Source organism: Exophiala aquamarina, assembly GCF_000709125.1.
Source record: "Exophiala aquamarina CBS 119918 chromosome Unknown aczIA-supercont1.10, whole genome shotgun sequence".
NCBI classification, from domain to species: Eukaryota; Fungi; Ascomycota; class Eurotiomycetes; order Chaetothyriales; family Herpotrichiellaceae; genus Exophiala; species Exophiala aquamarina.
In genome coordinates, this window is record NW_013550578.1 from 1,037,454 (window position 1) to 1,060,608 (window position 23,155).

The 23,155-nt window shown below is 50.2% G+C and overlaps 9 protein-coding genes across 9 annotated transcripts; 3 read left to right on the plus strand and 6 right to left on the minus strand.

Annotated features, from left to right (window-relative positions):
- Nucleotides 1-333: 333 nt before the first annotated feature.
- Nucleotides 334-3,825, minus strand: A1O9_09662 (uncharacterized protein; the record flags this gene model as incomplete). The annotated part of the gene is made up of 2 exons (XM_013401631.1): nt 334-3,684; nt 3,793-3,825. The coding sequence occupies 2 exons, from the start codon at nt 3,823-3,825 to the stop codon at nt 334-336; spliced, it is 3,384 nt and encodes a 1,127-aa protein (XP_013257085.1).
- Nucleotides 3,826-4,360: 535 nt separating this feature from the next.
- Nucleotides 4,361-5,066, minus strand: A1O9_09663 (uncharacterized protein). Its single transcript, XM_013401632.1, has 2 exons — nt 4,982-5,066; nt 4,361-4,932 (listed from the first exon to the last, which is right to left on the minus strand). The coding sequence occupies exons 1-2, from the start codon at nt 5,046-5,048 to the stop codon at nt 4,586-4,588; spliced, it is 414 nt and encodes a 137-aa protein (XP_013257086.1). The 5' UTR covers nt 5,049-5,066; the 3' UTR covers nt 4,361-4,585.
- A 1,974-nt stretch (nt 5,067-7,040) lies between these two features.
- Nucleotides 7,041-8,543, minus strand: A1O9_09664 (uncharacterized protein; the record flags this gene model as incomplete). Its single annotated transcript, XM_013401633.1, has 2 exons — nt 7,041-8,012; nt 8,073-8,543. 2 exons carry the CDS (start codon nt 8,541-8,543, stop codon nt 7,041-7,043), a joined length of 1,443 nt encoding a protein of 480 aa, XP_013257087.1.
- An 804-nt stretch (nt 8,544-9,347) lies between these two features.
- A1O9_09665 (uncharacterized protein) lies at nt 9,348-11,271 on the minus strand (the record flags this gene model as incomplete). The annotated part of the gene is made up of 5 exons (XM_013401634.1): nt 9,348-9,748; nt 9,788-9,909; nt 9,959-10,053; nt 10,109-10,863; nt 10,917-11,271. 5 exons carry the CDS (start codon nt 11,269-11,271, stop codon nt 9,348-9,350), a joined length of 1,728 nt encoding a protein of 575 aa, XP_013257088.1.
- Nucleotides 11,272-11,824: 553 nt separating this feature from the next.
- Nucleotides 11,825-13,060, minus strand: A1O9_09666 (uncharacterized protein; the record flags this gene model as incomplete). The annotated part of the gene is made up of 4 exons (XM_013401635.1): nt 11,825-12,474; nt 12,523-12,820; nt 12,875-12,955; nt 13,013-13,060. The coding sequence occupies 4 exons, from the start codon at nt 13,058-13,060 to the stop codon at nt 11,825-11,827; spliced, it is 1,077 nt and encodes a 358-aa protein (XP_013257089.1).
- Nucleotides 13,061-13,795: 735 nt separating this feature from the next.
- On the plus strand, nt 13,796-15,656 carry A1O9_09667 (uncharacterized protein; the record flags this gene model as incomplete). Its single annotated transcript, XM_013401636.1, has 2 exons — nt 13,796-14,099; nt 14,170-15,656. The coding sequence occupies 2 exons, from the start codon at nt 13,796-13,798 to the stop codon at nt 15,654-15,656; spliced, it is 1,791 nt and encodes a 596-aa protein (XP_013257090.1).
- Nucleotides 15,657-16,183: 527 nt separating this feature from the next.
- Nucleotides 16,184-17,857, plus strand: A1O9_09668 (aldehyde dehydrogenase (NAD+); the record flags this gene model as incomplete). The annotated part of the gene is made up of 5 exons (XM_013401637.1): nt 16,184-16,492; nt 16,542-16,990; nt 17,043-17,103; nt 17,176-17,515; nt 17,574-17,857. 5 exons carry the CDS (start codon nt 16,184-16,186, stop codon nt 17,855-17,857), a joined length of 1,443 nt encoding a protein of 480 aa, XP_013257091.1.
- A 1,055-nt stretch (nt 17,858-18,912) lies between these two features.
- A1O9_09669 (uncharacterized protein) lies at nt 18,913-20,340 on the minus strand (the record flags this gene model as incomplete). The annotated part of the gene is made up of 1 exon (XM_013401638.1): nt 18,913-20,340. One exon carries the CDS (start codon nt 20,338-20,340, stop codon nt 18,913-18,915), a length of 1,428 nt encoding a protein of 475 aa, XP_013257092.1.
- Nucleotides 20,341-21,053: 713 nt separating this feature from the next.
- Nucleotides 21,054-22,856, plus strand: A1O9_09670 (uncharacterized protein; the record flags this gene model as incomplete). The annotated part of the gene is made up of 4 exons (XM_013401639.1): nt 21,054-21,321; nt 21,387-21,904; nt 21,957-22,682; nt 22,755-22,856. The coding sequence occupies 4 exons, from the start codon at nt 21,054-21,056 to the stop codon at nt 22,854-22,856; spliced, it is 1,614 nt and encodes a 537-aa protein (XP_013257093.1).
- Nucleotides 22,857-23,155: the final 299 nt, after the last annotated feature.

Sequence of the window (23,155 nt, forward strand, 5' to 3'; positions counted from 1 at the left end):
AGTCATGATGCTAAAAGTGCCAAGCGTACTCAATACCCCCTTGGCATGGAGTATGGAGGCCTCTCTACTCTCTACTTAGGTGCCTATCCTCGTATTCGCTCAACCTCCGACAAATCGGGTCATGATCTCTGGCTACCGGAAGTGGAAAACACGTGGAAAATGCAGATGTTGGAACTTGGAACCGTTGGGACCGAGTACATATGCGGTGGCAGGGTGAGGAGAATCGCTCTTCGACTCCACAACTGCGTGCATCCACACGAGGTTATGCTCTCTTGACCGTTGACTGGGTTCGAGGGACCCTAACATTTCAACCGCTTATGTCTCTGTCTCTGTCTATCTACCCTTCTTTGCCCCTCCACCACCACCGCTCTTTCCTTTGCCTTTAGCACCTCCACTGCCGCCTTTGCCCTTCGCATTCCCACTTCCAGACCCAACACCACCGCCAATGCCACCACCTTGAACAATCCGAGCCCCCTTGACAGGAACGTACCCAACGACTTCCTCAACCCGCCAATCCTTTAGCAAATCCAGTTCACGCCTCCACACCTTCTCTTTCTCACAACTGCCCTCGTCCACGACCTTGGGTCCTCTCGTCGCCAAACCTGTCCAGAACCCAAGGATCTCCCGGACGACCTTTCCCTTTTTGACCGCCCCAGGCTGAAGCTTTATCTTGTATTTCTGGCGTGCTAGGGCAGTCCAAGGAGCAACGACAGGGACGGCTGCGATGAGCTCGTCGCCGGGTTCAGGCAGTGCGACAAGTCGGTCGATGTCGAGGAGCTCTTTGCGTTCCTGCTCAAGCTGCTCCTTGCTAAGTTCGTCGTCCTCGTCCAAAGTCGTACCATTTATGCCTTGCCCGGACGGCCCCTGCGCAGCAGCCTTCTCGAGCCTCTCACGCCGCAGCCGTTCTTTCTCCGCGGCCTTCGCGTGTTGAGCCTTGCGACGCTCCTTATCCGCTTGCGCTTTCGCTTCACGGGTTGCTTTGTCAGCCTCTGTGTCTGCCTTGCGCTCTTGAGCACGGTCTGAGCCGAGGAGTTGCATGGCAAGGGCGCGGTCCTCGGCATCCTGCTCAGCGTATTTCTTCTGAGCCCGTTTGGCTTTGGTGCGTTTTCCCCGGGCCAGCGGTTGCTGTTTTGGACCAGGCTTCACGCTGGTGCTGGAAGACACGGGGGTCGATGTGCGGGTCGGAGATTCGCCGGGAGTGGATGAGGGCATGTCTGGTGGTGTCATCTCCTCATCGCTGTCCGGCTCAGATTCGGCTTCAATGTCGACTTCGCCCTTGCCTGAATCAGATGTGGCCGTCCTCTCCACGGTCGTCTGCAGCGGGTTTGAATGATAATTGTCGCCTGCCTCGGAGGCAGCTATTGATGCTTTGTCGTCTCCCTCGTCCTTATTCTGGTCACTGAGCTGAACATCCTCACCATCGCTGGCGGCTAGGTCATCCGCATCCACTTCTTTTTGTGCATCCTCTGCAGCATCCTCGATGTCTGGAACTGCTTCGCCTCGCATCGATAATGTATCTTCTATGTCTTGTGATAGATTGTGAGCATCGATGGACAGTCGGCGTGCGTCATTTGCAAGAATTTCGGCTTCTCCAGACAACATACTTTCAGTCCGCTCTAGTCGATGCTTGCCATGGTTCACTCTGCTCTCTTCGCTGATCAACCACAGTACACCAAATCCCAAGAGAAGCTGAGTAGGTGGCAAGAGATTTTTGTGTCCTCGAATTACGAATCCCCCGGTCGTAAGATACTCACCGGTTGGGGCCGTTTTACTCACTTGTTCTGCATTAACCCACCATGCACCCATGACTGCTTTTGAATCCCAAGCACTGCTCGTGCATACAGTCAAGGCGCCAGCCTGTGATAAAGTAGAAGGGGGTATTGGTGCATCGGGTGTCCTAGGGTTGTTCTTGACGATGACACTGGACGCTCCTTGAAGATCGGCATGAACATAAACGTCGCCCTTCTTCAAATATCGCCGGTAGAGCAACTCGTTCTGCTGCGCGTCTTTGCCTCCAATTACGAGGTAACCATCGCTGGAAATGAAGTACAGGAATTTTTCGAACCAGAACTGCTTCCTGGCAGGTCTTAGTGTCGCTTTCTCCTGCTTGAGTCCCCTTTTCAGGTCAGCCCCAATTTTTTTCTCGGCCGATTGCAGGGCTTTTGTCGAGGCTTCAATAGTCTTCTTTTCTTTCACAGCAGCTGTTTTTTTCTGTTCATAGTACTGTCGAGAGTTTGCCCAAGGTGACAATGCAAGGTCGATGTCAATCGCAAGCCGCTTGTCCGTTGACTTCGCCGCGGATTTGGCAGTGATCGTACTCGCTTCCTTGTCAGAGTCTGCTTCGTCATCAGTCCTATCCTCTTCGTCGCTCTCCTCGTCTTGCTCAGCGCCGGGTTCGTCGAGGAGAAGCGTCACAGTATTCTCTTGCAATTTCAGCGGTAGCTTGACCATTTGGGCGACCACATTCCCGCGCTTCTGTTCATTCTCAATCAGCTTGCCAATGTCCACCCAGTCCATGCCTTGGCCGATCAGCCCATTGACGGCAGCGCAAGCCTCTTTCACTCTGTGAGTATTGGCTTCTATCGCTTGAGCCTTTCGGATATGTAATTCCTGTACTTGTTGGAGGGCTCCCAGTCGCTTCTCGTGGTCGGCTCTTGTGAATTCTAGCTTCTTTCTGGCGGCCTCTTCGCGCTCAGTAAGTTTAGATTCTAGCCTCTGAGATTCAATAGACGAGTAAAATTCGTCCACTGTCCGGTTGAATCCGTCAAACTCGAGAACATGCAGCTCAGGCTTGTTTTCGAACTGGGCTGGTTTAAAGGGATGATAATCATCATAGAGTATCGATTCCCGGCTAGGGTTTAGCGCTTCTGAAGGTCCATTTCCCTCGTCCGAGGCAGCCTTGAATTTTGCAATGATATACCCTTTGGATTGGGTGCTGTCCAAAGCTTTGAAAATGGCGCCAGCTTGTCCCAGTGCTGTTATCACGATATCAAGAATTTCATTGTTTTCAATCGCTGCATCTGCTTTGATAACTGCATCAATCCCCGCCTGTCGAAATACGTGATCTAGGAGGTGAGCAGGAAATTCGGGGAATGCAACACTCAAAGCCTTCTTCAGATCATCTGCACCTTTGGCCCGCTTAGCTTTCTTGCCACCTGCTTCATTGGCAGCCTTGGCCCTTTCGACAGCCTTCTGTAGTGCCTCTTTAACCCTCTCGGCCGTGATGGGAGGCACGCCGGTGTAATTCTGCTTCGGCTCTAGCAGGTATTTCCCACCCAATTTAATATCGACATCGTCGTCTCCCTCAGAGACCTGGCGGAGCAGAACCAAGACATTCAAACTGGCATCAGCAAGGACTATGTTCCCAGCCGCGAAAAACTCGAGGAACAAACGGTATTGGCCATCGCTGAAACTGATCTCAATAACTCGATCAGTTCCTATCTGGGCAACACCGGTAACCCGTCTACTCTTGAGGTATTTCCGGAGTCGACTGACGAAGACAGAGGGCGCAGTAGCTGCGGTGCGGGAGAAGGAGGTCAAGTGGCAACGGAAGCCTGAGTCGACAAGCAACTGCTCTCTTCGACCTGGTTTGGCAAATTTGAGGAGGAATATTCGACTGGAGAGGTCGTAGATGTTCGAAACCCGTAATGTGATGAGTGCCGCTGCAAGTTCATTGGAAATGACCTAAAATAACCAGAAAATTGTCTATATGTCAGTCCCTGTCACTTGGTCGCATGTTCAGTGGGGTGACGGCCGTGGGCATGAATTCGAGGGCGGAAGAGGAATTCCCACCTTGACGTCTAGGGACGAAAATCGCTGTTTCATACTGACCGCTAGTCAAAGGATCAAATGGGCAGAGGAACAAGCCAGGGACCGAATCCTCAAGATCGGGATTCTTGGTCGAAAAGTTGATCAAAGGCTATTTGCTCCTCGTGAGACTTATTCGTGAATCGTGACACTGATGACATGGGGAATGTGGAAATGACGTGAGGGGGTCGTTTTTGGCGCTGGCGGCAGGGGAGCCAGCCGATTAACGCCAGACATCACGTGGATCGGAACGCGACCTTCAAGCGGTGGGGGCAATATCTTGGCGCGCTGCTTTTACAGGGTGTTACGTGGAATACTACTTGGGTAGTTCAGTTCATAAGGAAGTCTACATTCATTGCTCTAGCAGGAAATTCATACAAATAGATTCTCAAAGTATCGACAAGAATGTAAATCTTCACAAAAACCACCCTTAAATCTGGCGACTCTCAGATCGGCTGAGGTTTTTGCTTTCTGCTGCAAGCAGGGATAAAATGAGTTCCACGTTCAAGGCTGGTCTCTTGGATAGGCCAAAGGCGCTCAAAGACTGGCCAGCGAAGCACTGGAAGTAGTATGGGTTCCAGTCCTTGCAGATGAGACCCGATTGGCACTCTGTGGGACCACTGTAATGAATACCACCGCATTGCTGCCAGATGGCTACTGTGACGCCGGATGGAAGCGTTGTGGTCGTTGGAGGAGCAGTGGTGCCTGTGGTCTTTACCGCCGTCTGCAGACTGGTTGGCACGGCGGTACTTGCTGGAGTGACGATGTTGGAGCGAAATTAGTAGGCTCTGGACCAGAGGATGCGCCATCTCAGACTGGTGGTCCGGGATTGGATATGGCTCAGCGCCATTGTACAGATCAAAGAGAATACCAGAGTTGGTAGCAGAGTAATTTCCAGGGATTGAAACGCCTGCGGGAAGGGTGGTGCTTCCGGAGAGGTAATCTTGATCTGAACACATTCCATATAAAACTGAGCTCCACTGACAAAGAAGCCTTCGTGCAGGGCGATGGTCTCACCACGAAGGAGATAGTCACCTGGAGCGATGTACCCCAGAACAGGGCTTTTATGGGATGGGTCAATTATTTGATCTCCTGCGCAGCGGTCCTCGTGGTGCCATTCAAAATCTATCTTCGAAGTCTCAGCCTTGACCTCACACTCACCAAGAGCGCCAACGTACCTTATCACCAGCCTTGACCGATAGTGTCTTCGCTGTGGCAACGTTGTTGATGTTACAAGTCATATCCTTTGAGGTGAAATCACCAGAGGTGCATTGTTTGTGGCAAACTAATATATCCAGAAGCACTGTTGCCCAAGCGTTGATCGACTCTATTGATCCACACACTTTGGAGGGTCCCGTGGGCGGAGACAAGTTTTGCCGCAGCTGCGAGCGCAAGAATTGCAAAAGCTTTCATCTTGTACGGTAGAGAATGCCGTTTTCGAAAGAGTGACTGTCAAGCTAGCTGGCAGTAACGGGTGACTGTAAAAGAATGGATGCCGACCTGCGACGAAAGGGTTTGAAAAGGAAAAGATCAGGTTGGATTCCTGAACGAGGGAAAATACATCTCGGGCATGATGAGTCCATCGCAAGCTCTTATATAGCACGACTTGAATCTTCAGCTCGTGTATTCATTCATGGACAGGCCGAGATTCCCTTCCATCTCCTGAGCTTACCGCCGACGAGACTGGACTTCAACAGGTATTCAATGAGACTGGACTCGCTTAGAATGCTAGGATGTAGATTGCCTGATAGACACCATTTAGCAGTCACATCAAATGGACCATGCGCTCGGATGAATGGGAGCTAGGGCTATATACGTGGGTATCATAAACAGAGTTACCAAGGCCTTCCTCCTGCTAAAGTATTTGGTTTCTCTTGGCGGTTTATTGGCATGTTTCGAATAGTATTGCGAACGAAACTCTCACCTTATTGAGCAGAAGTTACCGTGCGGATCTAGCCGTGTACAGATGGAATGAAGTGGCAACTTCCACGCACTTTTACTAAGTAGGACGGAATCCTAGCCCTCCGCGGTATTTAGTCCCTGTACTTGCAATGAGCACAGATAGCCGAGGTCGCTAAATAGCCATAAAGCTAGCGGTTAACGAATTCTCCGTATATTCAAGGGATATCCCAAGCGTGAGAGGGGATTGCGAGATTGGCCTGCCCCCTTTGCCATTGCACTGTGATGTTCGATCGAATCCGAGCCCAGATCATGAAATGTAAGCAAAGGAGGGCAAAGACTCTGTATCATGAGTATCATCAGTACCAGGCACTCGGTAAGGTGTAGAAATTAGTAGCTATGACCGAGGGCTTTTGAGGCTCCTCTTTTCTGGGACATACGAATAGATACTAGTTACATTTGATGATGAGGTTGGAGGCAAAGGTGGTATTCCGAGCAGCTTGAAGGTAGTGGATGCTAAGGAATGCAGCTACATGAACGCTGAATTTCGCCTGACCTCGGGCACTTTTGGGTGAGACAACTTGTTTGTCTCGTAGGCCAGATCATTTATCTTGTGACTGAGTTGCCAACTTTACTTAAAGACATTTGAACCCGTTTCTCGTTAGGCCGGGACTCGAGGCTGCATGCAACGTTCGGCCAACGTCTTCTCGAAGGCAACTGTAAATGTAGCTTGTAGCGGTCCCCCCTCGCGGATGTTGTACGCCATGATTAGAACACGATATATAGATGACTGAGGCTCGTCATTCGAAACGCAGGAACGACATTAGATGTGCATAGATACCTTGAAGGTAAATGTGAACCCCCGGAAAGTTGATCGTCATACTGGGACAGAGTTTGCCCTTTGCAAATATAACATTTTGGTAGTAGGGGAGCTAGAGCGATCTGATTTCGGAGGCAAACTGATAGCGTTACTCGTCTTCTATTGAGGACCCGCACCACATACATTATCAACAAAACAACAACAGCTCCCTGTAGATGAGATGAATGATTGCCAACCCGGTCAGCGACCCGTCAATTTGGGTTCTGACGGTGGAGAAGGGGTGTGCTCCGATAGTAAAGAAGGTACATCGGTACATTACGGATCAGAATCTGGAAGATCGATGGGAAGTTTCATGCTGCACGTCAGACCTTCGCGATCCAAGTGGTTTTTTACTCTCTTTATCTTTCCAATTAGACTGGGACTATCTGCCCCCTCCATGTGAATCTGGTTCTGTGCATTTCCTTATCTAGATACTGGTTCAAAACCATCACCTCACCACATTGGAATATACGCCCTAGAGCGTATAGCGGAAGCCCTCGATGCCATCGATGGCTGGTCCTCCCTCCTCTACCTTTTTATTCTCATGATGGAAATAGTACACCAGCGCACTGGTCATGAGTATACTGCAGCAAGCAAACGCAATTGACAGATAGAGGCCAAAGAGATACCTTGGTGCATCCTGGGTCCTGAAAATGAGTGCTCCGGCAATACCACCAAATCCGGCAAACCCGCCTTGCAACGGTAGCGCGATTTGGCGCTTGCTTGATGAGGGGAGGTTGTTGATGAGGAAGGCGATCACAGTAGGGATGGTGCAATTGTTTCCGATCGTCATCAGGAAGACACCCACGAGTCTTGAGCCCAGGTTTGTGCCCCATCCAATAAGGACGATGCCAGCGATAACCAAGATCATGTGACCCACAATGAATGGCGATCGAATGTGGACACGGTCCGCCCACAGGCCTGTCCCGACGGAGCAAAAGACGGATAGTATCATCGGAGGGGTGACCAGGATCTGGCTGAGTGCTGTGCTGAATCCGAAACCCCTAAGGATCGATGGGAGGAAGAAGGACAATGAGTACGAGCCGGCAGTCGACCAGAAGAGCAGGAGAGCCAAAGCCCAACATCTCCAGTCACTCAGAGCAGCAAACAGTCGGTGCCTGTCCATTTTCTCCTCAACCTCGCCTCGGTCATGGTGGAGCCGTTCCTGGATATGGCGTAGCTCATGAGGTTTCAACCACTTGGCTCTTTCGGGAAATTCGCTCACGTAGCGGTAGACGGGCAGTGCCAGGACAGCCGTGACGAGACCAGGCATGATGAAAATCCATCGCCATCCGCGAAGTCCCCCAACGCCTTCCATCAAGCTGAGTGCGTAGGAGATGATCCCCTGGAAGCCGTTGAGAAATGCACCGCTCATGTACCAAATGGCAATGCGCTGGTGGGTTTCGTAGCGTTTGTACCAAGACGAAATGAGGTAAGAGCATGTTGGCTTAAGGATGATCAGTCTCTGATCTCGTACGAGAGCCACCTGTATATAGAGCCAACTTACTTGAAATGCACCTTCGAAGGCACCAAGGAGCACTCTGACCGCGATGAGGTCTTTCCAGTCGTTGACGAAGCCACAGCACATGGCGAGGATACCCCAACAAAAGACACAAAATGCGAGGTATTTCCTGACGCTGATCCGGCGAATGAGCATGTTGGATGGAACCTCGAGCAAGATATAAGTCGGGAATAGCATGAGAGAGACAATCGAGTATCGGTTCCCCGTCAGCTCGAGATCTACCTCCATACCGGCAACTTTGGCAGATCCAATGTTGGTACGGTCGAGCAGGGAAAAAGCGTAAAGAGTCGCAAGCCAGGCCACGATATGGAGATCAATACGACGCAGCAGTTTCTTGTCGTTTATAGCCGGGTATTCTGCTCCCAGCGAGTCCTCGTGGCAGGCGATGTCAGGTTTGTCATCCTCGAGTGCTGTGCTGTCGGAGATAGCCTCCGTTTTGGCCCCCGGGATCACCATTGCGGCTGTCAGTATTGAGGGTGAATGCGTCGAGGCGGGGTGCAGATTCACAGACTTAAATCGGTTGTCCAAGCCTTCGAAGCGTGAGCTCTGGGATCTGGAGTCCGGGGTTATGGAGGATTGATATTGATTAAATACTAGCATCTGGGGTCCCCACGTTGTCTGCGACCCACTCATGCCTCGGGGACAACGGGCCAATCGAGACGGCCCCTTGCCGCTCGGCCCGAGGTCTTAGAATAGAATGGACTGGTTCGATAACTCTCATTGATGATCGCGCTGATTATGGTGCACCGTCCACATGGAGACACTCTAATGTGCGTGAGAATTACAATCTCGGTCAAATTGTCGCTAGAGACGGCGTCGTCGTTCGGCAAGCTGGGAAGTCGAGACTATTAGGGCATGGAATGACACAATGCATAGCCCAACTGCCAACCACCCCACTTATGTTTCCAGACTCTACTGCATCACAATAGATTCATGTATTCGCAAATATAGAGAGGCAATCCCACAAATCTATTGAGGCGCAAGTCAAAAAGGATTATCTTGGTGTCCCAGTGCGTGATTCCAAGCATTGGACAGTTCTATTTTCCTCACGTTGAACTCAATCTACTTGGTTGCATCTCGATGGAAAGTGACAGACGGTTGCTTACGATGCTTGCAGAATTACAGACTTCCCATTTTAACAGCCTAAGTCAGTCGGAGCCTGTAGTTCTATCTCTCCAGCTGGCAGCATTCGCCGTCTAGTCTTGTATGATCACAGTCGGCAACCGGTCGATGCCAGTGTCCACTGAAACAGATGGCACGTCAAATTTTAACCCTCGAGGAAGACCATTTTTGAATATCAGGGTGATTGGTGTCGAACAAGTCCTTTTTTATCAGTAGTTTGGGAACCTTTAGACTTGTCGTTTTGGGCAATTCGCGAACAACGCGTAGTAATGTCGGTAGTTTGTAGGAAGAGAGTTTGTCTTTGAGAAACGATCGAAGCTCTGCCAATGACAGGCAATCCGCACCCTGAATGTATGTTAGGGGTTTTAGTGGGAGGATAAATGTCCTTACCTCGCTTAAGACGACTGCGGCCGCAATGCGTTGGCCAAACTCATTGTCATCGACACCAACAACGATCGCCTCAGCAATTATGGGGTGTTCGAGGATCTGCCGCTCCACGTCAAGCGCCGAGATCTTGTATCCGCCAGATTTGAGGACTGCTTGTTAGCTAAGTAGAGGCGCAAGGCGATCGTACATACTGTCAACCGACTTGCGTCCCTTAATGAAGTAGTTTTCACCATACTTCTCGGCCACGTCACCAGTCTTGAAAAACCCATCGGCGGTTAATGACTTTTTGGTAGCTTCGATGTCGTATATGTATCTATGTCTGTCAACATACAGCTCTACAAAGAGCATTTGGGTCAACAAACTTGGAGAAAAGGAATGGGGACCGGATGAAGATCTCGCCCTCGTCTCCCTGCTCAAGGTAGGACTCTATGCCCGGATTCGTCGTGCCCACTGAGCCCTGAATTTTCCGTCAGCGTTCTTCTAAGGGGTTTTGCGTTCAAACTCACTGCCACAACAGGAACTCCAGGACTGTGCGCGAAAGGATTCCCAAACTCCGTACCACCATATCTCTCCGCGATTTGCCGGCCTCTGCATAGTGCCGCCCATTTAGATGCAATGGATGCGGGCAAAGCGGCCGAGCCACAGTGGAATTGTTCAATATTTGAAACTGCCGTTTGATACAGCTCTCTCTCAACCGCGTCAATGCCTGGTGACCACTTCTCCCAATGTTGCAGGAGACGGACGTAGATCGTTGGGACTGCAGAAAACAGATTGATGTCTGCCAACTTGATCCGTTCCCAGATCTTGACGGCGTCAAACTTAGGCTGAGTGAATTCCACGCAGCCCCCACCGACTATAACAGGAAGGATATTGACCAGCAATCCTGTGGCGTGGTGCGTAGGCAGCAAGTTCAAGCTCACGTATCCTGGTCGGATGTTCTGCCTCCAACACTGCAAGCTTGAAATTGCAAACAAGTTATACCGTCGCAAGGCAACCCCTTTAGGAGGACCAGTAGACCCCGAGGTGAAGATAATCAACCCGGGCTTATTCGCATCTGGGATCTTGGATGATGAGAAGGTCAGTGTGCTGGGAGTCACCGGCGTGTTATTGATCACGTCATCCAAAGTTACTACACAGTAATCCTCCTCATTTTCCTTAGCTGGTGACCCAGACTGTGCTATGCAGGAGTATTCTCTAGAGCATATCGTGGCCGAGGCTCTGGATGTGCGCAACACATGGCTGAGTTCGTTTTTGGTGATATGAATACCTGTTTGATCGTCAGTCATCCGAGCCCGAAATGGTCATTTTGTTCGCATATACTTGTCGGGACTGAAATGCCACCTAGTGCCAACATCGCCAGGAATATGACGACGAACTCATAACCACGTGCAATCAACACGAACGAGGCCTCTCGCTCGTCGTAGATCGTGTCGAGTACCTTCGGAGAGATTGCTGCTCGTATGCGATTTCGAGCGGCTACCACATCACTCAACAGTTGCCGATAGTTCACGTCGATGCCGCGGAAGGCATCTCTGACCGCAGACGCGTTGCTGTGCAATGCCAGAAAATGAAGCCTGTGAAAAAGGAGATCGTGCGGCAGCACTAGCGGGCCTACATGGCGAGTGGTCAGGTCGGTGCGATCAAATGTCGCGGGATCAAGTGATTGAGGTGCCATGTGAATAGAATGTCAGCTACCTTTCACCGCTTGAGCTCTCGAGGAGGTTGAAGTTCTTCTAAATCAAATCTCTTGTGCGCTATTACAATCATTGCGAAGTTGACGGATCTAGGACTAGATCAAGGGTTTTGAGCCCGACGCCTTTCCCAGACAGGCTTTGGATGCCGACCAGACCAAGGCCCGCACAAGTCCCGTCAGAATCCCCGGATACGTGCATCTATCTCTTCATCAAATTTACGTGCACCTATCTCTTCATCAAATTTACGCGCACCTATCTCTTCATCAAATCGATTTCACACGTTCCCATGTACACCGCTTCAGGTCTGTGTGTTATGGTGATGATTATGTTGATTACGCATTAATCATTTGCCGCCATTTCAAGAAGCTGACAACACGAGAATCCTGACCATTGAAGGGAAGACTGGCCATCTATCATTGATTACGCTTGCGGGTATGGAGCTAAGCGGCGCACTTTCAAATGAATGTAGCACTGATCTTGAACGTTAATCCAGCAGACCAGAATTTGCTGTCAAACGTACAAAAACCTTGCTAGTCATGCCTGCTCTTTCGCTAGACTAGCCACGTCGAACACAACTTTATGGACTTTTCTAGCGGCAAAATCCTCGTAAGCCTGTGCCGCATCTTCGAGAGACATCTTCACTGAACACAAAAAGGCAAGCTTGTCTTGCTGTTTCACGAGGACATTCAGTGCGTCATCAAAAACGCTCCGGACTGGACATCTGCCGAATCCCATTTTTACGCCTTTGCCGTACAGAGTCAGCCCTTGCAAGGGAATAGTATCCGTGTGTACTCCCACGGAACTGAGTGTCCCGTATGGTCTGACCAATTCTAGCCCAAGCATCAAAGCGTCAGTATGTCCTACAACCTCCATGACAGCATCCGCACCTCGGCCTTCAGTGACGGACTTTATCTTTTCAATGGGGCCTTCGTTGAGGTTGAGTGGGATAGCCCCGACTTTCGCGGCTTCCGCAAGGCGACCGGGCACCGAGTCGATGGCGTAAACATGTTTGACCATTGTGAGGGCGGTTGCGATCGCACATATACCGACTGGGCCACATCCAATCACAACGGCAGTCATCTCATTGCGACGGCTCAGAGGAAGGTCCTTCACGAAACGTGAGGCGGCAAAATATCCAGTCGGCATGATATCTGCCATTAACACAAGCATCTGCTCGGGAATTGCTGAGAAGGTTAGAGCACCACCTCCCCACTGGCTAGGCTCTCACTTACTGTCAGGGGCTTTAACCACACTTGTGTCTGCTAGAGGTACTCTCACGAACTCTGCTTGACCACCCTCAAGCTGCCCCGGCAGGCCGAGCATCAGACCTTTCGTACAGCGGCCCGACTCTCCCAATTGACAGTAGTAGCACGATGAGCATGCTGTACAGAACGGGACAACAACTTTGTCTCCGACCTGTAGGCGCTTCACGTCGGAGCCCCTTTCCTCCACTGTTCCAACAACTTCGTGACCGATTACGAACTCCGATACCACATCGAGACGGCCATGATACCAATGAAGATCAGAACCCTAAATTGAAATGTCAGGTGGCGGTTGCTATATCCGTAGATAGCTTTGACGTACGCAGAGACCCGAGGATGTCACTTTTATGATCACATCCGTATTTTCTTGCAGGCTCGGACGTGGTCGGTCTTCGACGACAACCTAAATCGAGTTCGCTATCAGATTCTGGCTGCAAATCGACCCTGGAGGCCACCTTACCCTGCCAACTCCTTTTAAAACAACGGCGCGCATTGTCTTGGTCGCCATAGCTGGGTTCGAAAATTTTGGGGTTTGCGAGATTCCAATTCCTTTAGCGGCTGAATACAAAGCGGCTGCGAATAGCGTGAAGTTATCCAGGTTGTGTCCTGAAGAAAAATTGTGACTTGAGCAATATTCAAGCTAGTCTAGAGTTGATGTTCAACCTAAATTTCGACACTCCGCGAGTTAAACAAGCTATGGTAGCATCGATCATAGAGCACTAGCTACCTCTTGTTCAACTGATAGTGCATGATCCGTGTAAACATGACCTCCCAAGTAAACCTACAATGCCCGCTCGCGCCGAGGCAAAGACCACGTGGTTGACCTGCCCACCAGGTCGATTCCATTACTTGATTGCCCTGATAACGAGTGCTAGGCTGGCGGTGTTTGGTTGAAGAGAACTCTTGGGATCAACATGAAGGGGCTCGTTTAGTTGTGATACCGAGGGTCTGTAGGAGATCCAGGGTCTACAGCCAAACTACCAGGTGCAGCTCGGCCCGAGGCTAGATTCAGCAGCCACCGTGTCGATTGGCGACATTATTGTCATGGCCGAGTTACTTATTTCTTGTAAGACTAACGAGTGGGAGGCGGACCTCGGGGTTGAGGATCAACAGTTGTGATTTTCAATTCTCTGGCGAAAGCCTGATGGCGTATTGAAATTGGATCTTTCAAACTTCCACAAACTCTGGCAAAACTGCCTATGTGCATTGCCAGAGTACGTTAATGTACAGAAAACTTGCGATTATGAAGAATATTGACCTCCAGGATGGACAAAGCGGGCAAGTGGTAACATCCTTCCTACCAAGATCCCACAATAAGGACCAGACACTACCGGACAACGTTCCTGCGGTAGAGGATGTGACCATCACAGATCAGTTATTTGGTGCTAAACGGGGTCTGAGAGTGATTGTGATCGGGGCTGGCGCATCTGGGCTCAATTTCTTCAAGAGGGCCGAAGAGCAGGCAGAAAACCTGGATATCGTGTGCTACGAAAAGAATGCCGATATTGGGGGCACTTGGCTCGAGAACCGTTATCCCGGTTGTGCTTGTGAGTCTGCAGAAGGTGCCATTACTAGATTCACCACTAATCGTTCGGAAAGGTGACATACCTTCCGTAGTCTACCAGTTCCCGTGGAGACCTGCTCGCTGGTCGCAATTCTGGTCCCATTCAGAGGAGATTTGGAGTTATCTCAAATTGGTAGAACAAGAGAACCGATTCGTCGAAAAGTACGTCAAACTACAGCACCAGGTTGAGGCGTTGTCGTGGAGTGATAAGAACGCGAAATGGAAAGTCAGCGTTCACGATGCTCAACGTGATCTCCGATTTGAAGACCATGCTGATGTGGTAATCAACTGCACTGGAGTGTTAAGTAACTGGAAATGGCCCGCTATCCCAGGCCTGCAGACGTTTCGGGGAACTCTCCTCCATTCTGCGGCCTGGGACTCTTCGATCAGCCTGAAAGGGAAGCGCGTCGCTCTCGTTGGTGCTGGTAGCAGCGCCGTGCAGATCTTACCGAGCATCTACGAAGACGTTGACAAAGTCTACACATGGGTTCGTAGCAAAATCTGGATTACCGGAAATTTCAGCCAGACTTTTACGCGAGCCGACGGGTCTAACTATCAGTATACGGAAGAACAGCAGGAAATCTTTAATGATTCTAGTCACGACGAATATCTGGCGTACCGCAAGATGGTCGAGGAGCCATTTAACCGGCGCTTCGAGTTCATTATCAATGGCAGCGAGGCGCAGCAAAATACGTTTGATTATTGCAACGAACACATGAGGTCCAGCCTCCAAACAAGATCTGACCTCATTGAGAAGATTGTGCCTACCGACTTTTATGTTGGTTGCAGAAGACCCACCCCCGGCTATGGATATCTTCAAAGCCTTTGCGCGTCGAAAACCACCACGTATACAGACAGCTTAAAGACCATCACCGAAAAAGGTTTCATTGACCCCGAAGGCAATGAGCAAGAAGTTGACGTTATCATCTGTGCTACCGGATTCGACACATCCTTCAAACCCCGGATCCCACTTCTCGTCAATGGGGTCGACATGCGCCAGAAATGGGCCCAAGACCAGCATCCGCCCTCATACCTCAGTGTTGCCTTGGGAGGGGTGCCGAACTATCTGACATCTGGGGGTGCATACTTCCCTGTCGCCCACGGATCATTCTTTCCTCTCATCGACTCTTTCTGCAACTATGCCCTCAAGCTCACTGAGAAAATACAGGTTGACAACATTGCATGGGTGGCACCCAATGAAATGAAGACGAAGCAATTTCTGCGGTACGCTAACACCTTCCTTAAGCGAACGGCCTGGAATGGGCCTTGCTCGTCATGGTTTAAAGGTGGGACTGTGGACGGTCAACCGGCGCTGTACCCCGGATCACGGCTGAGCTTCATGAAGCTCATAGAGAATGTCCGGTTCGAGGACTACGACATCGAGTACCTTGATCGAGAGAATCCTTTCGCTTTTCTAGGAAAGGGAAAGCATGTGTGTGAGGAAGATGGCAGCGATGTCACGTGGTATTTAGGGTCGACTAGCGACCAGACCTTGAAAGATACCCTGCGAGAGCGGATGACGGCGCCAAAGTCGGCGTGATTACTACTGGTCCCGTCCGAAGGCGGCACAGGCTTGAGCATCCGCTACTACGCAGAGGCCGGCACGAAACCGAAAGCGCTATTTTTGAGGTGCTTATCCGTAGAAATATTCATAGAGTGTATACAAATCCATTCTCCAAACCGGACGTAACAGTGTAGGAAGCCGCAAGTGACAAGGGGATTGCAGAGAATCCTCGTAGGGTCATAGAAGTCCGGATTGTCCAGTCTCCTGCCACCGATAGATTGTAGGTCCAACCCTTTGGATAGTAAGCCGTAGCGAAATGGATCTTCTTGCCGAGCCTCGATGCGGAAAAGAACCTATAAGTCAGCAACAGGTTTAGTGCTAGTGCTCCCGAGGTAATGTTCAATGCTGGCGGGATGGCGAGGACCCATTTAAAAGAGTGACCGACATTCATGCTCCATCAGGAGGCGGACAATATCTTGAAGATAAAACCTTTTGACAAGATCTCTGGCAGCAGATCAATTACAGTTCAGTAATCTGATCACATCAACCATCGAATTTGCACAATGGGCTCAGTAGATAGTACAGGTTTCGACCTGTCCAAGAACTTCTATAATGTGATCAACGGGGAAAAGCGATCGAGCTCGCGAACAAGTCATGGCACGAATCCATCTACCATGGAACAACTCCCAGAGGCCCCGATTGCATCGTCTCAAGATCTGGACAAGGCTGTCCGCGGTTCCAGGGCGGCATTTGCTGAATGGTCAGAAGTTCCGGTCGAGAAAAGAAAGGCATTAGTGAATGCGTTAGCCGGGGCTTTGGAGGCTCACTCTGAACAATTTGCTCGTTTGCTGACTCTCGAGCAAGGAAAACCGGTCAGTAGAGTCGTAACAGAGCCGTCAAAATGTTTACTGACCGGCCCAGCTGTCCCTCGCCCAGGGAGAGATCAAGATAGGCGTCCTTCGAGCGCGAGAACTATGCAACTTAGACTTACCCGAGACGATCAGGCTCGAAGATGAGAGACGGAGAGCTATCTTGTCATATAGCCCTCTTGGAATTTGTGCTTTGATTGTTCCTTGGAATTTCCCCATTTCCTTGGCTACTCAAAAGATAGCTTCGGCATTGGTGACTGGAAACACGGTCATCTTGAAGCCGTCTCCGTTTACCCCATACTGTGGCTTGAAGCTGGGCGAGCTGGCTCAACAGTTCTTCCCGCCCGGTGTTTTCCAGGTTCTCAACGGCGATGATGAACTGGGTCCTTGGATCACAGCTCACCCTGGGATTGACAAGATCAGTTTCACAGGATCAATTGCGACGGGAAAGAGGGTTATGGAGATTGCGAGCCGGACACTGAAGCGCGTGACGTTGGAGTTGTAAGTTTGTCCCGGAGCTAGAAATATGCGTGGACATTACTTACTGCGACAGAGGTGGCAATGACCCTTGCATTATCTGCGACGATGTCAACATTGAGGAAACGGTGGCCAAGGTAAGTACATCCAGATGCACAAGTTCGGCTAGCCAAAGTTTACCCGCCATACCCCATTTCTGACAACGTTAGGTGGTTACTATATCCTTTCTGAATTCGGGCCAGGTTTGTATTGCGGTCAAGAGAATTTATGTTCAAGAAAATATCTACGATCAGTTCCTCGCCGCCTTCGTGGACCGTGTCAAGACTCTCCAGCTCGGGGATGGGTTGGAGGATGGAGTTTTCCTCGGACCCCTCCAAAACAAGCAACAATACGAAATAGCACAAAGGTTTCTCTCAGATGTTGAAAGCCAGAATCTGAAAGTCGCCCTAGGTGGTTCCGTCGTCCACACTAGACCTGGCCTTTTCATCTCCCCGACGGTGGTGGATCGACCGCCTGACACATCTGATGTGGTGAAAGAAGAGCTTTTTGGTAAGCGTTCTGGTCATGCTCAGGACAGTTCAACACGGACAAGCACTGATATTTTAAGCACCGATTGTACCCTTACTTTCCTGGAAGAATGAAGAGGAGGTCATCTCCCGAGCGAATGAGACTCACACAGGCCTCGGAGGCTCTGTCTGGTCCAAAGACATTGCCCGGGCCACGAGAATTGCGCGAAAATTGCAAGTTGGAACGGCTTGGATTAACGAGCATGGGGCCCTCGACCCTCGTGTGCCATTCTCAGGCTTGAAGGAAAGCGGGTACGGAACAGAGTTAGGTATCGAAGGACTCAAAGCGTTCTGTAACAGCAAGGTGATTTTCGTTCCAAAGTAAAGGATTTTATGGTCTGAAAAAACATGGGTGCTCAGATAATGGCTCATGGGCTTACTTGCTCTGACAATCAGGATGACGAGTCAAACACTAAGAGACTTTAGTCTGCTCATCTCCAGCAATGGATTTGAAGTAGTAGAATTCAGCACACCTTCATTCAGGGTGACATCCTCAATCTTATGAAAGTTTTATGAAAATCATGGCCCTTTAAGCCGCTAAAAATGAACGATCCAGGTGGACTTGTGCTATCTCCGCCGGACGGGCGCCATCAAGCCCTCGGCAATCGGTCGGATCAGGGTGACAGGTGCCTATGGGTGCCTGAATGACCATCTCGTGAAGTAGAGACGTCTTCGCAGGTCAAAGGTTATAAAGGGGCGCATCGCCACGTTCTGTCCTCATGTGTTTGTCCCCGGGTCATTTCGTACCAAGACATGTCTTATAAGACATCGTGGCTGAATTCGGGAGAGGCCTCAGGTGGTCGTTCCACGATTGCCGGGACTTCATCCGAGATCACGGTGAGGAGTCTGGTGTTGAAGGCGTACCTAGCGCTCGATCCCCAGGTGAGTCGATACTGTCAGGATACACGCATGACGAGGTGAAAGGTATTGGATGCAGATTACACCGACCTGCAGAAACAGAGAGGCCCAAGAAGCTTCTAATCATCATATTCTGGGAACATGGTGGCTGGATGCAGTACGACTGTAGCTGAGGATGTTGCCGTTGCCAGATGCGTCGAAGGCTGGCTGGAGCTTATAGGGGGGTCCCGCTATAGAAATGCGAGAAGACCTGGACTATATGTCGATATCATTAACTGAGACTTTTTCGGTGGACAAAAGGTGTCATGGAGAACTGAACGTGACCGCGAGATGAAGAACCGAATCCGCCATCAGACCCATCTGTACTCATAGAGGCGATTCGTCCCAATCAGTAGGCGGCTTTGTGGACTAGGCTCACTATGGTGAACGATCTCATTGAAAACCCAAAAAAATGGACTACTTGCCTCCAAAAGTACGATCTAGCACGAGGAATCCGACGAAGGATGAATATCTAGGACTATACTATTGTCTCCTTCCAGCTTCCACCTTCCTGAATACGACCGAACAGGTATCCGCAACGGGCGTGATCATGTAGTAATCCTTGAAATCCATATTCTCCTTCTGAGGGAGCATGGTTGGTTTTCTTGTCTCAAAGGTCTTGTACAAATGGCTAACCGCAACTTTGATTGTGACCATGGCGATGTTTTGGCCAATACAGCCTCTCGTGCCCTTTCCGAAGGCCATCCAAGCAGTCTTGGCCTTCGCGGTAGGCTCGTCCCAGCGCTCAGGGATGAATTCCAGGCATCGTTCGAAGTACTCCTCTTGCCGATGCATGCTATATGGTTGGGCGGAGATCACGGTGGAAGCTGGGATGAATTTTTCCAGGAGAGTAACTCCGTCTTTGGGCACGATGCGCGGTTCGGAGGCTGGGATGGACGAGTATAGTCGCAGGGTCTCCAGAACGACGCCATGCAGATATGGCAGCTTGTCGACGGCGGTGAAGTTGTCGAGGTCGACTTTCTTGAGCTCGTCGTGCAGCTTCTGCTGTTGCTCAGGGTTTTTGGAGAGGTGGTCAATCATGAACGTGAGCGTTGTACCGGTCGTCTCGTGGCCGGCTCCCATGTGATCCATGACTTCTGCAGAGTATTCTTCGCGCGAAAGACCCGTCTTCATGAGCTTGGTCAGCAGATGCGCTTTCTCGGGGTCACACTTGTCCATCCACTTGTGGGTCATATCATTGATGATTTGTTCCCCTGTCGCTGCATCTTTCCAGCCTGGTATCAGGTTTGCAATGCCAGATGAGTATAGCAGCTTTGTGAATTTCGGGAGCTCAGCAAACCAATGGAAGGTTTGCCTTCGCATATGCCAGGCATCAAACACCTCTGTGTCCTGGCCTTGGAGCAGCTGACTTCCGTTTTGGTTGCCGAAGAAGAAACCCGAGATGACGTCTTGCGCCATATAATTGAATAGGTAGAACACATCAACTGTGCTGTGCTCCGAGACGTTGCTGATCATCTGTCTAACGCGGTCGTAGATGACAATCAAATTCTCGGGTCGCAGCATGTAGGCTTTGGTATATTCACCGCCCAGGTGCTTTCTCCTATAGCTATGGCGCGCACGGTCTGGCGTACTGAACATGTTCTTGGCCCCAAATGCTTCAAAGGCATTGTAAAAATGCGTCTTCTCATAGTTATAGATGGGACCGACCGACGGTGGATGATTGATAGAGATTTCATCTGGAGCTAATCGCACCAGAGGACCATATTTGCAATGCAATTCGTGAATATAACGAGTTCTGTTCAGAGTGATTGTCTGGTACAGAAGAGGGATCTTAGTGAATCTTGTGATGTATGGACCAGGAACCTCTTTCAAAGCCAGTGACTTGAGAAAGACGGACGCAATGATTGCGAGGGCACCCAGTACGGGAAGCAAGAGGAGGATCGAGAACATGACGCCTCACATGAAGCAATGTGCGCGTGTAACAAAGCCGGTGTGTTGGCTGACAAAGTAGGTGAGTTTGTTACTTCCTATATCTCAAGCTTGATTAGTATGCACTCTGAATACCCTGGTGGATGGTGCGCTTCCCACTGAACGCCATTTTGCGGTGCCGAATACACTCCCAGATTTTAGGCAATCTTTTTGACGGCCGATAACAAAAACAGATATGTTCTCGGCTGAAAAAGATGCGGCTGAAGATATGATAGATGCGGTGGTTCGTGGTTGGTCGATTGAAGGATGTGAGCGCCCCGGTAAACCTGGGGCGCGCATGCAGAGCAAAATGCAGATTGCCGCAAGCAGTCAGACATGCCCAAAGTAGGAAATCGGCAAAAACAAGGTTTATTCAAATCTGTTAAGTGCCATAAGTATCCGCCGAGATAACGTCCAGATTAGGCTGGCAATGAATTTGGCCGTGACGGCGGATAACAATCGAGATGTGGAACCAGAAAGCCCCGTAGGTGGGGATGCCCTGATTGGCTATCGCACTGCTCTACGTCGTCCACTCGTTACGAAAGCTAGCAGCAGACATCACTTCAGATAGGAGCATATAGAAGGCATTCAAATTAAATGTTGCATGCATACAAAAAAGGTCTCACACTTTGTCTTCTCACAATTTCTTAATTTCTTCCATTGCATAGATCACCGCTGTTCCAATTCCGGCCAAAATGGGTGATTCTTCCCAAGAGGACTCGGCACAGCAAGTGGTCGTCCAAGATGCTGTTCTGTCCGCCGACGAACTCGAACTTCGAGCTCAAGGCCATAAAGGAGAACTTCCACGACAATTCTCCACGCTCTCAACTCTGGCCATTGCATTCCTCCTGACCAGCGCATGGATCGGATATTCAGCAACCTTCCCCTATCCTTTGCTGGCCGGTGGTGGGCCGTATGTGTTTTGGGGCCTGATCGTCGCCACAATCGCCTGCTCCATTATCAGTAAGATCAAGATTGCGCATCGCGCGCGTGTCATTTCCTAGGTTTAAGCTGACAATGCCCGATAGCTGCAGGACTGGCAGAGCTGGGTTCCGCGTTTCCCTCGACTGGAGGGCAATACCATTTCGCATTCATGGTCTCATCCGAGAAAACTCGGGCTAGCGTTGCCTTCGTTATGGGCTGGCTCTCAGTCATCGCCTATTGTCTCTTTACGGCTAGCGCCACCATCGTTTGTGCCCAGATCACGGCCGCGATCGCAAGTTTCTGGCATGAACACTATGTTGCAACTCAATGGCAGATCTATCTGATGTACATCTTATACCAGGCACTCGCAACAGCCGTCGTTGTCCTCTTCCCCCGGCAGCTGCCGAAGACGGAGATTGCATTCTTCCTGATCAGTGTTTCTGGCTGTGTTGTTTTCTTCATCACTGTCCTTTCGGCCAGTGAGACAAAACAGCCCTCAAAAGTTGTGTTTACCGAAGTTGTCAACGTCACCGGGTGGAGTGACGGTGTTTCTTTTATTTTGGGAGTGGGAACCTGCATGTACGCGTACATTGCCACTGATGGAGCATCCCATATCGCAGAGGTGAGTTTGGCAATGAGAACACGAGCTCCGAGCTCCAAGTTGACCGGACCAGGAGCTCCCCAATCCAGGCAAAGGTGTCCCGAGAACGATGATGCTCAGCCTCTGCATATCAGCCATTAGCGTCATCCCCTGGACTTTGGCATTCCTCTTCTCAACAAACGACCTCGAAGCTGTTGCCTCTTCCACACTTCCCATTCTCGAAGTCTACCAGCAAGCGCTGAACAACCGCTCAGGTGCCACGTTCCTTGCTGTGTGGCTTCTGGTCATCTATTTTGGGTCCGTCGTTAGTGTCGTGGCAGCAACGGGCCGTCTGACCTGGGCTTTTGCTCGTGATAACGGCCTTCCTTTCTCACCTACCTTTGCTAAGATCCATCCCTCTCTCAAAATGCCCGTCAATTCTACGATCGCCGCTAGCGTATTTGTCGTCATCTACGGTGCAATCTACGTAGGATCCACCACAGCCTTCAACAGCTTCATCTCGATGTCGATTCTTTCGCTCAATATTACCTATGCGATTCCGCAAGGCATTGTCTTCTTCCGTGGGCGAGAAAATGTCCTCCCATCAACACGGCAGTTCAATCTGGGTGGAATACTCGGCACTTTCTGCAACATTTTCTGTGTGGTATGGGTCTGCTTGTACACAGTATTGTTCTGTCTCCCAACCTTCTTGCCTACCGAGGTCGAGGACATGAACTATGTTTCCGTTGTTGTCGCCGGCTGTGTCGTGATCATCATTACGATGTGGTTCTCTGGCAAGAGGAAGACATTTGTGGGACCTGTGAGTTATCTAAAGTTGAATATTCCTCTGACTTTGGACTGCGAGAAGTGGTGCTAATGGCCTTTTACCAAGATGATAAATTTTGAAATCCTCGAGGCAGCTAAAGTCCAACAAGTGGACGCCGAGAATCAAGCGTCTTTCATGGCTTCCGAGAAGGATATTGAAGGTAAATGACTGGACAGCGAAGCAGTGGCAGTAATTGAATCGATACGGAAAGATTATTACCGAGCGAGCATGAATTTCAGTATTATGTTCGAATAGCTATCCGCAATATGGTTAGAGACTAGTATTGTGTGAATGTAGGAACATTTCAGATTGGTTAAATTCAAAATCTTCTCCGAATCAGTGTGCCTCTCCAAGATGACCGAACTGACATTATGATGTGTCGTCCTAGTTTTGTCCTTTTCACTTCTAAATCCATACACATAGTACCAGGCTACTCCTGCTTCACCCCGCCTCGCAGAAAACCTAGA